Raw genomic sequence first — 16,040 nt, 5'->3', positions numbered from 1 at the left:
TGTAATAGTAATGGATTGGATCAGCACTTGCTATTGGCAGTGAGAGAGCGGCATCAGTGCATCACTAATGCGGGCTGACAGCATGCTCACCGGCCATCCATTCAGCCGACAGCTGGAGCTGCACGGAGCCACATTAATCCCATATAAAACACCTCTCTCAGGTCTAAAGGGACACTTATTGATAATTGCATTGCGATGACATTGAGTAACCGCACTGCAAAACTGTAGGGGCGCTTTCTTAATACTGTGCTTCAGCTTCATTTACAAAATCCATGTCTCGTTTGTCCCGAGGCTTAAAAATCCCACTTGGACCTGTTTCCTCCTCTCACCTGCATCGCCCCATTCATGTCAGGAGTGGATTTAAGAGGTGGAATCAATAATCAATAGCGGGGGGTCACAGCTTTCACCTTGATTCTATTTCATGACAATTTCTTAACTGTTTGTGTGCTTGTGTATTGACAGATTATAATGAATGCCATATGAAGGGGGGATGTGACTGTATGAATAATTTGGGTTAACACTACATGCACTACATAAATTATAGTCAGAATGTCCTTACAATGGAATTGTCTTCCCGTTCATTTACAGTATAACAATACTGGAAGGCTTATTGCTATTATGATTCATATTGGCAATATAAGGAGGACCTTTGGACTTGGATGCAGATATTGCAATTTGGCTGTTCTCACAATAGTGCTAATTCTTGCTAAAATCATCATCATCATCATCATCATCATCATCATCATCATCATCATCATCATCATCAGGTCAAGAGTCAAATGGGCTATTAGGAGGTAGGAGTGGCGACTTGATTCATCCAGGAATGATTGATGTGTTTCATCAAGAAATTGCCCTGAAGCATTGATTAACAGCTCAAGAAAAGTGAATTTAGGGTTGCATCCCCCTTTAATCTCACAGGAATAGTGAGACCCAAAAATGAACAAATCTTGCCTTGTGCAGCTTTAAGCCTGTGCAATCAAAACTAGAGGTGTGTTCTGAAATAGAAAGGACACATTCAATCATTTCAATTCGATCAAAATATTTCAAAATGATTTAGTCATTCCAATTGGGGTATGGATTTTTCCAGTTCTAAGCACTGATGTAGTGGTAAATAAAAAGGAGGGTAAACTATATATGAACAAAAGTCAATTATACTTTCAGAAAATAATTAATTTAAGCTTGTTCCCCCTTAAAAGACTGTATCCTTATATAACTTACATCAGTTTGATACTACTTACTATGATATATTGTATACTATGAATTTATGTCATGAAGATTTATCAGCCTACAAAATTGTGTAAGCAGATTTTAAGTGGGTTTACCCTCCACTACATCCCTGCTTATAGCTACTATTTCCTTGCATGCTTTTGAAAGTATAAAAACACTGGTTTGTACAGAAAGTGCATCCAAGAAAAGCAATGGAGGGATAGCATTGCACATTTTGGGAGCTGAGATATTTCAGTTCTAAAATTTAAAAGTCGACATCTGTTGTCTCCTCACAGTTATGTTTGGAAGCAGCCAGTTAATCAGTTGGCTATAGATTCAGTTTGCCAGGTGAATATGCTATAGGCTGATGATGTTACGCAACAGGTCACTTTGAACCTCTTTTCCCTTCTGCCTTGCTGCTTTGTTTATCAAGGTTTGCCAGAACTTAGTTATTTGCTCCGCTCTCCGCTGGAAGCCTCAAATCCTCGGAGGTCTGTCTGAATAAACATACTGTAATCCCCTCCCAGAACCCCGCGTGAGCCTGCTGTTTTGATGTAAACGAGTGATGATTCATGAGATAATGCCCGTCTGAGTGCGGACTGCAGTGCTTTTCCCAGGGTTCCATGCAGCGGAAAGCTTTGTTATAGGCTAGAGGGGGTACAACGGCAGCGAGGGCCCCGGGCCTGCTGGTAAGCACAGTAACAAGCCTTCTTCCCCCTCGCCTCAACCGTCCAGGGACAGCTAAGTAAGAAGACAGCTCAGCCCCGGTCCGGAGTGTCTTGGAGTTTACCTGACCTCTGTCACAACCGCTTTTAGTCTGGCTTTCCATAATTAGAGGACTCACAGGGGCTGCCAGCCCAGAGCCACTGGTCTAGTCCGAGTCAGAAAACATTTAAGGCTGTGCTTGCGTAAAGGGCTTCAATTATCGCCAGGGAGGAAGTGAGGTACATCAGACTTAGAGTTGCATAACAGGCCTCAACATGAGGCGGTTAGTGTGCTGTGATGACTAGAGATGGTACTAATGAAGGGCACTGGGCTGGTCCTGCAAAGGGCAGGTCAGGCAAGTCTATTTCCATGGCTTTGATTCATTGAAGAATCTGGACTACTCCATTGCTTTGATTCATTGAAGAGAAAAGACTGGCAGACTCCTAATTGGTTTTAAGCAATCCTTTGGTGGAGTACTGCAAATGTTAACTTTTACTTACCCAGGGATAAGTCGACTGAACGGCTCCGCCCTGCTTCACATTCATACTGTTACACACAGTCACACCAGGGAGCTGCCCAGTACAACCAAGTCTTCTGCTGTTGGCCACTGGGAGCTGCACCAGAGCAATGGGGGGTGAAGTGCCTCGCTCAAGGCACATCGATGGTAGTTTTATGGGGAAGGAAGAGCGTTCATCATCCACTTTTTCGAGCTGGGAGGGGGATTCCAAGTTTGAGATAAGATTTGCCTTTTACTATTAACCAGCTCTACCATGCAAAGTCCCTTTAAGTAAAGTCGGTTCACTCGGGCGGCATCTTCGTAACGCCCCAGTAAGTTCGTAAGCAAGTTCATAACGGCAGTAAGTTCGTGACTAACAACACAAGACTCCTATCTCTTTGAATGGGGAGTCCTCTATATCTAAAGTTCTGACATGCATACAATCACTTGCATTACATATTTATGAAAACCGCTGAATTGTTGACAATATGGAGTGTTAAAAGGTCTTTTTTCCACTCCCACTGCTTCATGAAACAGTAAGATGACAACATTCGAGACATACATTTTGTCATTGTATCACCTGTCAACAGTTGGTTGATGCCAAGACGGTTGATGTTGTCCCCAACCTGTGTGAGTTGTCGTAAATAACATAGTTCTGCGGCTATGTGAACCTGAAAGTATGATTGGTGGATTTTCTTTACAATGTGCACACAAAGGTGTGTTGACTGGCCACAACGTCTGAGCCGCCATCTTTAGCATTACGGATTTTCCCATTCAAAACTGATCGAGTCTCTATATATAATACTGTCTCTGCTACCATGCTCCATCCACATGGTCTCAGTACAGTTGGTGTCTGATGAATTGGCAGTGGCATGACTGGGGATGGCTGGGAGTATTTGTCCTCTGGCACCACAGTGAGTCTCTGGGCTCGGGCGATGCCCACCCCGGCCTGGAGGGAGGGGAATGTCCGAGCCCACAGACGCTTTGATCAGCTCACTGATGTAGCGGTAATGCAATATGGATTTTTCTTCAGCCCTGATTATGTCAAGCGTGCACTTAGCTCCCTTCCCATACAAATACGTCCCAGAGACTCCCTGTTCCAATCTAGTTTATTTACATTCCCAGTCGGCGGTCGCCGCTGCAAACGGTCTCTCAGCCATACTGGCCGAGCAGAAACAGGCAGATGCTCTCTGGCCTGTGGCGCTTCAGCCTGCACAGCTGCAAATCTATAGCATGCGGAGATGTATTTACCCATAGGCTCGCATCAGTTGAGTGTATCCCCCATTAGCTGGTGGATGCGTCTTCTCACTGCTCTACTTGCACAGTGTTTGCCTCTGGTTCCCTCTGTTCCTCAGAGTTTCTTATCAATATTTTGCTGAAAGATTCAATGAAATGTAAATCAGGGTTCAGTTCATGAGGCGTGGAAATATGTGGTGGGTGTTTGGGAGTCGAGCAGTGGGAGGGCATATCGTGGTGGTGGCGGTGCTACACAAATTCTCAATGGTGGCAAATTGCATTGGATTTGAGGAGGTGCAGTAAAGAATATGCAGTGATGATGCAGTGAAGTATGATTGTAGTTGAGCAGATTTTACCGTTGGATTTGATGTAACTTTCTGGGAGCTTTGTGCCTTTTTGAAATCACTGCTAGGCTATTTTGTGGTGAAGATGCACTAACTTGGAAATGTAATCTGGACTTCACTGGGTGTCTTAAGAGTCACTGTTGAGTTGTGTCTGGTCTATGAAGATAAGTCAAAATATCTGTGTGCTAAACATGTTTTGCATCTTTGCACGTGTGATTTTGCAGTTTTAAAATCCCACCACAACCCAGTGATTACAACTTCTCAAATCTAGAACGTCACCACGTGTCCGATCTGTGCTCCCTGACTCCGTGCGAGTTGTCAGCGTCAGAACGATTTGCAAACTTGGAGAAGGGAGAACGAGCGAGTGAGCGGTGGGGATAGAAGAGGATGAATCACACACGCCGCCTTTAGCGCGCGGATGAAAGTTTAATATATCCTACGTGTCCTCAGACGTCTGTAGTCGGATTCCCCTTCATAGTTCTCCCCTTGCCTTGCAGGTTTGAAAGATGCATGCGAGTTTACCAGGTTTAGCAATGGTACAATATATATAAGTTCGGGGAGGGAATAGCACCTACCGGCCATAATGTTGCTTTCTACAAAAATAACATGATGTTGAGCAGGATAAATGCCCTTCACTGTAGCCTGGCCAGATATATATGGATTTCCAGCTGGAAACAGTGATACTAGCGTGCTGTATGCGTCCCTTTAAGGTTATCTCTTGCCACTGGGTAGAGACTAGTGTTCTAGTTTTACTTTGTAGTTTTCATCGGGTGCCACTGAACAAACCCCAAAGGCATGGTGGGACACGTCGAGGGGAGTATAGTGACAGAGGCAGGCTAAGTGGCTAAATCACACCAGCAGGGTACACACTTACTTCCAATCTGATGATTTTTAAGTTGGTAAACCAAGCATCTATTTCATATTTCTTTAACCTGTCATGATGTAAGCTGTGTTGGCATTTATAGGTTTGGTTGTGTCCACTGTCAACAGACTGTAAAACAGTATGGTTTAATAATGAATTCTTAACAGATGCTACATAGGGAGACCTCATTGTTTAAAGCGGTAATCTGCGAGATCTGTGTTTTTTGCTCAGCGCTCATTGCTGTGGTGTTTCTGCACTGCTCTTCCCAGAGATCACCTGTCAATTAATCAGTGTGTCCAGCACTGTGACTTCTTCTTCCTTGGATTTTCTGTTGATGCAGTTTGAGTTTCTCTTTTCTTTGTCTGTTCAGCCATGGTGGCTATCACAGCTCATGCTAACTACCCAGTTCTTCTTTTGGTTATTGCAAATAAACCACTATTTCTGCTGCTAGAAACACAAAACGCATCACAGCACTTGGTATTTAGAAGCAGGAAACGTAAAAGCTTTCATGAACTAGATATGTTGAATCACTATTGTGTTAAATCAATCGGCGATAGACAGTGGAAAAATGTATTTTGATGAAAATGCCACGGATTATTACTTTAAACAGGAGGCGATCCAAAGAAAACACATTTCGTAACGGAAGTGAAATGTGAAGGATCCGCCGAACGATCGACTCGGTAACCTCCGCGCTTCTCGGGCGTGATCCAATCTTTCCTCGAAGAAGAGATTGAGCTCAGGTTGCAGTATCCCCCTGCCAGAGAACCAGACAGGCAAGACAAATAGATTCCTGCAGCCCCCCCCACCCCCCCCGCTCTCCCCTCCTGACCAGGCGGGATAAGCTTGTTGGTGAAGGGAAGCTGGTGGCTGTCCCTCTGCCTGACGGGACACAATGCGCCGGGCGGCCGTCCATGTGCTGGACATAAATCTACCTCTACACCCTAAATTGTTTATACTAGGCATATATCCGAATGATCCAATTTTCCAAAACAAAAAGAAAGCGCTTATTAACATGTGCTTGCTTCATGCTAAATGCCTCATAGCTTTATCATGGAAAAATGTAAATAGGCCGCACTTAGGTCAGTGGCTCCGGGAGATGTCTTCCTGCTTGTCATTGGAGAAAATCACCTATATTTTGAAGGGTAAAAGGGAGACCTTTGACTCCATATGGGAACCATTCATTCTCTTTATGGAAAATATGGATATGTCTGAAGCACCACAAGGAGCTGAGGAAACGGGAAATGTTTAAGTGATGAGAGGTTGGGTATGAACAGAGAGGAGAATATCCTTTTTCTTTTCTCAATTTGTATTTATTATTTTACTTTCACGAGTGTATAATGTTTTCTTTTTTTCCTTTTTTGATTTGTACATTTTATTTAGTTATTTGGCCACAGTAATGTTTTGTCAGTTATGCTTTTCAATATTGTCTTGATGTTTGTCTATTTGTCTTACTATTGTTGAAAATCAATAAATACATTGTTCAAACAAAAAAAGGTAACAGTTTCTGTTGTTCACACAAGACACGCCTTTCCAATTTTTTAACATAATGCTACCATTCACACAACACTGGCAATACCGTTAAATTCCTCTGTTGTAATTTCCCGGAAATTACGTTTAACCTTTGAATCACTGCAGTTTGAAAACATGGTGGGTGAATTAGCTGTTAGCAGAGTCATTCCTATGTTCCCAGGGTCCTATGTTCCCCAGATTTACATGGCACATAATGGGAACATGACAAAGGGTCCTATGTTCCCAGGGTCCTATGTTCCCCAGCTCTATATAGCACATAATGTGAACCTGAAAAAAGATGTTCCCCAGCTCTGTATTCGCTTAATATGGTTAGTTAGGGTTAGGGTTAGGGTTAAACATAAGACCCTGGGAACATAGGACCCTGAGATAGCACATATGTAGAACTGGGGAACATAGGACCCTGGGAACATAGGACCCTTTGTCATGTTCCCATTATGTGCCATGTAAATCTGGGGAACATAGGGCCCTGGGAACATAGCTACGCTCCCGCTGTTAGCTAATCTCTTTGTCCGCCCACTTGCTAAGGAGCTTCTCTTATTTACATGTCTATCCAACTCCACATTTTTGTCAATCCTTCGTCAAAAAAGCTACAGCCTGTTTTCTTGTGGTTTGTATTTCCGTCCTGTATGTGTCTTCACACGGCACAGCCGGTGCGGAATAAACACGTCACCTCCTCGAGAACTTTGTCGATACGGAACTTTACCATTCACAAGCAAGGACCACACCATCAACAGAATGCGATTTGAACATTTCATTCAATGATAATGTTAGGTTTTACAGTTTGTAGAGTTTGGCCATAGATGGCGGCTTCTTCTTGGATATGGATGTGGGGAAGGCTTTGGAGAAGAATCTACTGTAGCTCCCGGGCTCAGCAGACCCCCTGAGGACCCTATGATAGAAGAGAGAGAAGAGAGGGAGGGTGGAGGGCAGGAAGGCTTGTATAGGTTAAGGCCGGAAGAGGTGGAATTGAGGCGTGGACCTGCTCCTGAAGCTCAGCTCGCTCCAAGTAATGTTACAACCTTTTGAGCAGTGAAATTGCCGGAACTGATTTTGACACCGACTCCTCTTCACACGTGACCCCTGTGCCGGTAAATTTGCGGACCTTGCCGCATGTGCGAAAGGGGCTCTAGTGAAAACAGAATCATCTTCAGATAAACTGAACGAGACATTGATTGGCACACTCCTCCCACAAGTCCTCCTCCTCCTCCTCCCCCTGTCGTGGTTCTGCTGTCAGGTCCTGGGGGATCGATGGGCCGGCGGTGGGAAGACTCTAGCACGCGCCCTCGGTGAAGCAAGCACTAATTATCAATTGAATCCAGTGTCAGGGAGCCTGCTTGACAGCCCCCCCCCCACCCACCCCCCCACCCCCAACTTTTAGTGGGACTTTTATCTAGCGAGTCGCCACAGAGTTCATCCAGATCTTTAAAACTGTATTGGGAGGGAGAGGGAATACAAAGGGCCTTGTTGTGTATGCAGACTGCACCCTCTTTTGAAAGTAATAACCCCCGACATTTTCATATAAATAGATGTCAAAATGTTTTGCTGCTCTCTATCGCCGATTGATAGAACACAATAGTGATACACCCGGTTCATGATTCAGTGGTTTCTCTCGGCCTTTTGCCTCGAAGGCATATTTACGGGAACGTAACTCGGTTGTGAGAGCGAGGCAATCATGGTGGCCATTTTTCATTCCACAATATCTGTAAAACATGACAGCGATTACACAGGTTGCTTATACAACAGCAACAGGGCACTGGCTCTACTACTGTTATTACAGACACTGTAGATCTTGTTGATGCCGATGACTTGACTTTTGTTGATACCAGATCACTTTAAGGTCACAGGGGCAGACGTAGCTGTCTGGATTCCTTACTCTCAGCAAGAGATTATTTGAGTTTCTTCTTGCTTTTTTATGATTTAGTCAAGAAGTCAAGGAGAAGTCAAGCAGAAATCTATAACAATTTCGTTATAATGGATGCTCAAGAGATTCATTTTCTTTCACAATGAGTTTTTTTTTTTTATTCTTTATTTAGGGATAACAGGGATTTAAATTACAAGAGACATACACCAATACAGTAGAGATGTTGGTAAGCAGAGGTTTTACACAGTTGAATTGTATCATTATGCACATGTACAATTTTCCTCTTTCCTTCCCGAAATCCTTGTAAAATTTTTTATTTATTACAACAATTGTAGGTTTCTAGAACTTTGTACAGGCTGAGAAAGGTAGGTGTGTCTATATAGAGTTGGGAGAGGTTTCGACAAATCAAATATGGGGAGAGACAAAAGAGGGAGGTAGGAGATGAGTTTTGTTCATAAAAATAAAACAACAAAAACAGATTATTCATTTGTCACTTCCACAAAATCTGGCCGTAAAGGCCGCACATAAGAGACCCATTTACAATGAGTATTTTGAAGTAATCTACATCATTTTCACATAGATAGATGTCTGTTTTGCTGTCTATCATCAGTTGATGTAACACAAGCTTTTATATTTGCTTGCTTGCTTGGAATAAATAGAAGAACTGGGTAGTTAGCATGAGCAGTGATAGCCACCATGGCTGAACAGACAAAGGAAAGAGAAACTCAAACTGCATCAACAGAAAATCCAAGGAAAAAGACGCCACAGTCCCGCCCACACTGTTTGATTGACAGGTGATCTCTGGGAAGAGCAGTGCAGAAACAACCACAGCGACGAGCGCTCGGCAACAAAGATGTCGCCAAAATCGATCGGATTTCACCGATTCCCACTTTAACGTGACAAATAATCCTCTTTTCCTCCCCCCCCCCCCTTTTTCCTCTCTTCCAGAGTCGGAAACACGCCAACAAAGTGCGCCTGTATTACATGCTCCATCCCGTGGACGGAGGCTGCCCCGCCAAGAAGCTCAGAACAGACAATGTGAGTACCGGAGAGCGGAGGTGTGTGAATTATACATCCGACACTCCCCCCCGCGCCGTCCCGCGTGAGTCGTTACCTTTCGGCGTTAATGGACTTTTCCTCCCCGGGCCCCCCCCCACCCCCACCGTCCCGCTATACAGTATGTGAGAACAGTGAATAAAATAAACAGAAGCGCCCGACCGTTTCTACGCCGATGAACAATGCCATGACAGCGGGATGCCAACGTTTCATCGTGTCAAAAAAAAAAAAAAAAAAAAAAAGGCACATTGTTGAAGTGTCCGCCCTCCCCCGCCCCCCCCCCTCCCCCCCTGTCACTGTCATGTAAATCGGAAGTACATGACGTGTCTGACAGGCGCAATTATGCGGCCTGTCAGTCCTCCCCTGGTCGATAAGCGTTTGGGGCGGTGGTGATGTGATGTGATGTGTGTGTTCTTTTCTTTCGCTCTCGCCTTGTGGGACGCTGGTTTGCGGTGTGTGTGTGTGTGACGTCGCCCCCCCCACCCCCACCCCCCCTCCCTTTGTTTCCAATAGAGAAAGACAGGAACACGCTTTTTTTACATACAAATATGCCTTGAGATTTCGCTGGGGGCCCCCCTTTTGGAGTCGGTGTGGCGTGAAGGCATGAGGTGAAGATTGCAGAGCGATGGAGAGATTGGAGGGGAAGGCTGTGATTACTGGGGAGGGTGCCAGTTATCAGGCTGGAAATCTGGGCTCCCCGACCAGATAAGGACTCATCAAGGGACACTATCGCTATCACTTTCTCTCTCTCTCTCTCTGTCTCTATCTCGCTCTCCCTCGCTGCCTCTCTATTCATGTCCACTCTTGCTCGTCTCTCTCGGTTTCGCCGTGCATTCCCCTCTCTAACCCGCTCCTCTCCTCTCCGCCTCTCTCTCTCTCTCTGTCTCTCTTGTTCTCATCTCCTCTCTGTTCCCCTGTCCTCCTTTCCTTTCCTTTCCCTTCCTTTCTCTCCTCTCCTCCTTTCCACCCAAATCCTCTCCACTAATCTCTTTCTCCTCTCCTCTCTCCCCTCTTTTCCTCCTCTTCTCTCCTGCTCCCCTCCCTTCATCCATCTTCTGCCATCCTCTCCTCTTTTCTTTTCCTTTCCTCCTTTCTCCTCTCCTCTCCTCCTTTCCGCCCAAATCCTCTCCACTAATCTCTTTCTCCTCTCCTCTCCTCCTTTCCTCTCCCCTGCTCTCCTCCCTTCATCCATCTTCTGCCATCCTCTCCTCTTCTCTTTTCCTTTCCTCCTTTCTCCTCCTTTCCTCTCCCCTCTTCCACCCTGATTCCTTCTTCTTTCCTCTCCTCCCCTCTTCTGTCATCTCCTTTCCCCTTCTCTTCTCTCATCTCCTCTCTCTTCCTCTCCTCCTTTCCTTTCCTTTCCTTTCCTTTCCTTTCTCTCCTCCTCCTTGCCACCCAAATCCTCTCCACTAATCTCTTTCACCTCTCCTCTCCTCCTTTCCTCCTCTTCTCTCCTGCTCTCCTCCCTTCATCCATCTTCTGCCATCCTCTCCTTTTCTCTTGTCCTTTCCTCCTTTCTCCTCCTGTCCTCTCCCCTCTCCCACTCTGATTCCTTCATATTTCCTCTCCTCCCCTCTTCTGTCATCTCCTTTCCCCTTCTCTTCTCTCATCTCCTCTCTCTTCCTCTCCTTTCATTTCCTTTCCTTTCCCTTCCTTTCTCTCCTCTCCTCCTTTCCACCCAAATCCTCTCCACTAATCTTTCTCCTCTCATCTCCGCTCTTCCTTTCCTCCTCTTCTCTCCTGCTCTCCTCCCTCCATCCATCTTCTGCCATCCTCTCCTCTTCTCTTGTCCTTTCCTCCTTTCCTCTCCTCTCTTCCACTCTGATTCCTTCGTATTTCCTCTCCTCCCCTCTTCTGTCATCTCCTTTCCCCTTCTCTTCTCTCATCTCCTCTCTCTTCCTCTCCTTTCATTTCCCTTCCTTTCTCTCCTCCCCTCCTTCCCACCCAAATCCTCCTCTTCTCTTCTGCTCTCCTCCCTTCATCCATCTTCTGCCATCCTCTCCTCTTCTCTTTTCCTCTCCTCATTTCTCCTCCTTCCCTCTCCCCTCTTCTGCCCTGATTCCTTCTCCTTTCCTCTCCTCCCCTCTTCTGTCATCTCTTCCTCTCCTCCTTTCCTTTCCCTTCTCATCTCCCCCCCTCTCCTCTCCCTTCCTCTCCTCCAGTCTTTCTGTGACTGGTTTTTGATGTGATTTTTTTTTTTGTTCTATCTCTGAGCCACAGAAGGCTTCTATCTCCTATCAGCAGTTATTACTCGGCGTTAACTGTGAAACCATTTGGGACTGGAGAGGCGACAAGACTCTGATATACAGGTGGAAGCACGAACACGCAGGTCACAGCTTGTAATTGTCACCATCATTCTCCCATTATCTCCTCATATGTCCCATTACCCTGCTCCTCATGGTACACAGGGCCAACATACTGTCAGCCACCGACTACACACTGCCATGTTGTATACTAGGGTTCCACCAATATGGGTTTTTGAAGGTTGATATGGATATTTTTTGGAATGTTTTGTGCCAATATTAAATATCTTGAATGACAATTTTCATGCCAAAAAAAGTGTTCAGTGTTTCCCCTAGAATTGTAGTCTTGTCAGGGCGGAAAAGCCTCTGAAACTGCATTTAGACCATCATGGGACACTAAAACTCTCCATAGAGATCCAGGATGGTATTTCAGATGTCTGTTCCTCTGTCTGGTGCATTCTACTGTGTGTTTTTGAACAGCGGGTATACGCACATAAGTGTTTTTATTGGTCCGTTTATCTCTGCTGGAGATTGAGAGAATCAGTCCATTCACATTCCTGATATATTTCTTATGACTCTAACAGTGTTGATTTTCAGTTAGGGTTCAATTAATATGGGTATTTGAAAGCCAATACTGATCATGATGTTTTTTAGATTGAAGCTGATATTTTGTGCTGATGTGACAATTTTCATGCCAAAAAAAAAAAAAAAAAAATTACGTATTGAGTGTTTCCATCAGAACATTTCTCAGGGTGGAAAAGCCTCTGAAACAGCATTTAGTCCATCATGGGACACTAAAACTCTCCACTGAAACCCAGGATAGCAATAATAATAACATTCATGCAAACCTGTATGGAATACGATCAAAATGTTGTATTAGAATAAATTCAGGTTTAGGGCTTTCCATAGACAGCCAGTGTAACATTGACTAATTCTACAGTAAATATGTAATCAAACTACATCATAGCCATCATATCAGAGGCAGACAATGCCGATTGTCCGATATTCAACCAATATCTGCCCCATAGAGACGTACTTTGAAAGCCACGCCAAGATATGGACAGCCCGACAAGGTTTTTCCTGTTTTTGAGTAGACAAGTCTGTCAAAGAATTATTTTGGCACACTGCCTCCAACAGAGAGGGAAATGTAGATTGAAAAAATGAACTTAATTGGCCTCCATCAATGTCCTTTTTCATTACTCCAATAAAGCTGGATAAATGATCCCACACAGTGACCTGAAGTGAAATACTTTGAGATTTACCACTACTTAATCACCAGGTAAGATAATAAATTGACCTTGAATAATTTCACTTAATATTTAAAAGTCTGAAATACAAGCTATGCTTTTCAGACTATAATTTGAGTGACGCTGACGTGACGTTGGTTATTAAATTGGACTGACAGTCAATACAGAGCAAAATATCCTGAGGCCCACACATAAACACAACTCATCTGTTTTATAGAGAGGAACTGGCTCAGTAATGTTAGCTTAGCAGCAGCCTAATGTTAGGACAGCATGATAGCTTTTAAACACATTTAACATACAGGTTATCTTACAAGAATATACCTAGATAATTACTGGTAACTTACTGCCCAGTGACAAAATACTGGCCACATTATAAGTGTATTTACTCCCGGGGTCCCAAAGTTTCCCCCCTCTTCTACCATGAGCCACTGTCAGCTCCTCTCTCCTTACAGCCTGGATCTACATTTTTCTTCTTAACGGCTCCTTGTTTTGCTCTGGAACACAAAAAACAGTAATTTGTGGTTTTTAAGTTTGCTTCAGTCACACAAAGTGAATGGAGAGCAGTGCAGTGATTTCCCCCACGATGGCTGTGGCCTATTTTATGCACTGTCTCTATGATGTCATTCTAAACCTACTGTACACTATGCTGCTCGCACCAGCTATACAATGTTGAATCCATATACTTAGAGTGAATATATTGTCTCCTGTCCAGAGTTTGTTTTACACCATTAGAAGAAAGAAACATAGTATCAGTACTTGTGATTGTGATATAACTCTAGTTTGGGCTTCATTTTCCCCATTCAGTTTAATGAACATGAGATTCTGTGTATGGTGAAGTGGCTTCAGTAACCTTTCAGCGCCGTATAATCACTTTCCTGCCGTGATGGAGACCTTGGGGTCGGAATGAAGACTTCTTAGTTTCAAAGCTTTAAGTCTCTTCCCTCCTTATTGGATTTAGAGTGGCTTGGACAATGTGCATACAGCTCAAGGCTTTACTTTCTGCTCACTGGAGGTTCTCATTCTTAGTGCTAATATCTCAGTTGTTTTCTGCAAACCTGGTTCCAGTTTCCAATGAGCACCTATGAACCTAAGGACTTTAGTGTTGCTTCTGTCTGCATATATAGCCAGTGTTGGGCTTGTTACTAAAAAAAAAGTAATATATTACTCATATTTCTTACATTTAATAATGAGGATAAGTCAGTTTCCTCTCCTGGGAATCAGGAGCGTTGATGCTTGAATTTCTTGTCATCCTTTGGCTCGATAAAATCAAACAAATGGGAATACTTCCACCCGGAGAAAGTGAACTTAATTATCGTTTCTCATCAAAGCTAGCTGTAGTGTGGGTGGATGATAGTAATTTGTAAGTTATGACTGAGTACCATATAATATAACGGGAAAGGAGTTATTTTCTACAAGGCAACAAACCTCTCAGGCTTGAGTTATACATTTGCTCTTGGATTTCAATTTCCCTAAATAAGATTTTGGCATGCGTACCGAGCTGGCAAGGTGGAAGCTGTTAGACACATTTGTCCCTGCGCTACCTTTTCAGGCTGTTATTATTTTGTGTACTGCTGTCAGTTGGGATCTGCACATGCTTTGCACTGGCTGTGTTAACAGTGGAAGTGGCTGCTACATGGATACTGTTGTATCAGCGTCCATACAGCAGCGTCACTGAGCAGGGGATTTAACTGTAGAAGAGCTCCAGTCCAGCTTTCCCAGCTAATTCGTCTGAGGTGACCTTGATGCGTTGTGGCGTCTAGTAAAGGCCTGTGTGTGTGTGTGTGTGTGTGTGTGTGTGTGTGTGTGTGTGTGTGCGCAAGTCTGTGAAGTATGGACATTGATTTTGATCTTCTCCAAGATCTGAATAAGCTTTGAAAAAGTGGAACAGTAATTAAAAAGGATGGTGGAAAAAATGATTTCAGACACTAATTTTAACTTTTAACTAGGCTTGTGCATACCTAGTAAGAATTAAAGGGGCAATACGTAAGATGTTTACTCCCCCCATAGTACAAAGTTACCATAATATATCCAGACCAGGTGTGATTTCTGGCTTTCAAAACTCACTTTCCGACCCGTACTCCCCACCTATTGGGGTTTCAAGACACTCCCACTCCCATCAGCTGCTGCAGTGTTTGGGTTGAATGAAGACCTGCACGCTCTTGGCCCTCCATTGCACACGGTTGCCCATCGAGCTCATGTTACACGTCCAAAGAGATGACAACCATGACAGAAGCTTGAATACAATCACCACGAAAGGAAACGTTTCCCTATGGACTCCACTGAAAACGTTGTGGAAATGTGCTGTGGATCATACAAGCAATTGAGCATTGATAGCGATAATGGTATCATGGAGGACCGTTTTCTTACATTTCTCGAAATCTTTCAAGAATAAGAGAGATTTAAGAAATTGAAATTCAAAGGTCCCTTAAGATTCTAGATAAAACTACATGGGATTGCAAATGTGATGGATGTACCGATTTTAATCTGCTTATTGCTTTGCATTGAATGGCACAGAGCCTCTTGAACTGCAAATCAAAAGAACTTCTTTCTTGTCACATATTTCTTGTTTTCTAGGCCTCTCGTAACAGTTTTATAATGCGCTGTGTGAACTGCTAAATGAGTGTTAACAGGATAAATTGAAAGGCTAATCATCAGCATTGGTTGCATATTGCTGTTGTTTGTATAAATAGCAGGTGGTTATTTAAAGTATCAGTGAGGACAAGTTCAGTCATATTATCGGTTGGCGCAGACTGTTTTTATAGTGCAGTCATAAAGACATCAAGCTGGTTATTGTCTCACGCACATGGAGATAATGTGCTTACAAATGAAGACAGACACCCAATTAAGAAACTCTGATAAAGGTCAAATCTGTCTTAAATCTGGGTGTATGTTTTCATTCCATCATTGCAGTATGTAGTCATAGCAACACATTCTAATGCTGGCAAATAAAACTATTTACTATTCAGTTTGTCTAATTTAGGACTTCTCATGTTTGATTCTAGGGCGGCATGATTATGGCAAAACTGATAATCACGATTATTTTGCAAAATATTGTGATCACGATTATTACTCACGCTTATTCGTCTTGTTTTCAGGAAGCAAAATGATTTTTATTGCGCTTTTGCACCTTCACATGATATCTTAACTTGGTAACACTTTACAGTAAGGGTACACTAAGTTAAGGGTTAGTTAATGCTTAATAAGGGTTAGTTAATGCTTAATAAGCATTAACTAACCCTTAATTAACAGTTAAC

General features: G+C 43.6%; 1 protein-coding gene across 1 annotated transcript in view; it reads left to right on the top strand.

The window, feature by feature from the left end:
* LOC139643205 (zinc finger matrin-type protein 4-like) overlaps nt 1–16,040 on the top strand; it is a gene marked incomplete at its 3' end in the record, with an annotated part of 88,859 nt that overhangs the window by 26,380 nt on the left and 46,439 nt on the right. The window contains exon 3 of the mRNA XM_071518389.1: nt 9,189–9,278. Within this exon, the coding sequence (XP_071374490.1) occupies nt 9,189–9,278 (90 nt within the window). The remainder of the gene's footprint in view (nt 1–9,188; nt 9,279–16,040) is intronic.

The sequence above is a fragment of the Centroberyx affinis genome, unplaced genomic scaffold (assembly GCF_046629955.1).
Source record: "Centroberyx affinis isolate AG114_WGS23_722 - 3 ecotype Tasmania unplaced genomic scaffold, CSIRO-AGI_Caff_v1 ptg000579l_1, whole genome shotgun sequence".
NCBI lineage: Eukaryota > Metazoa > Chordata > Actinopteri > Beryciformes > Berycidae > Centroberyx > Centroberyx affinis.
This window is presented reverse-complemented; position numbering and strand designations above follow the sequence as displayed.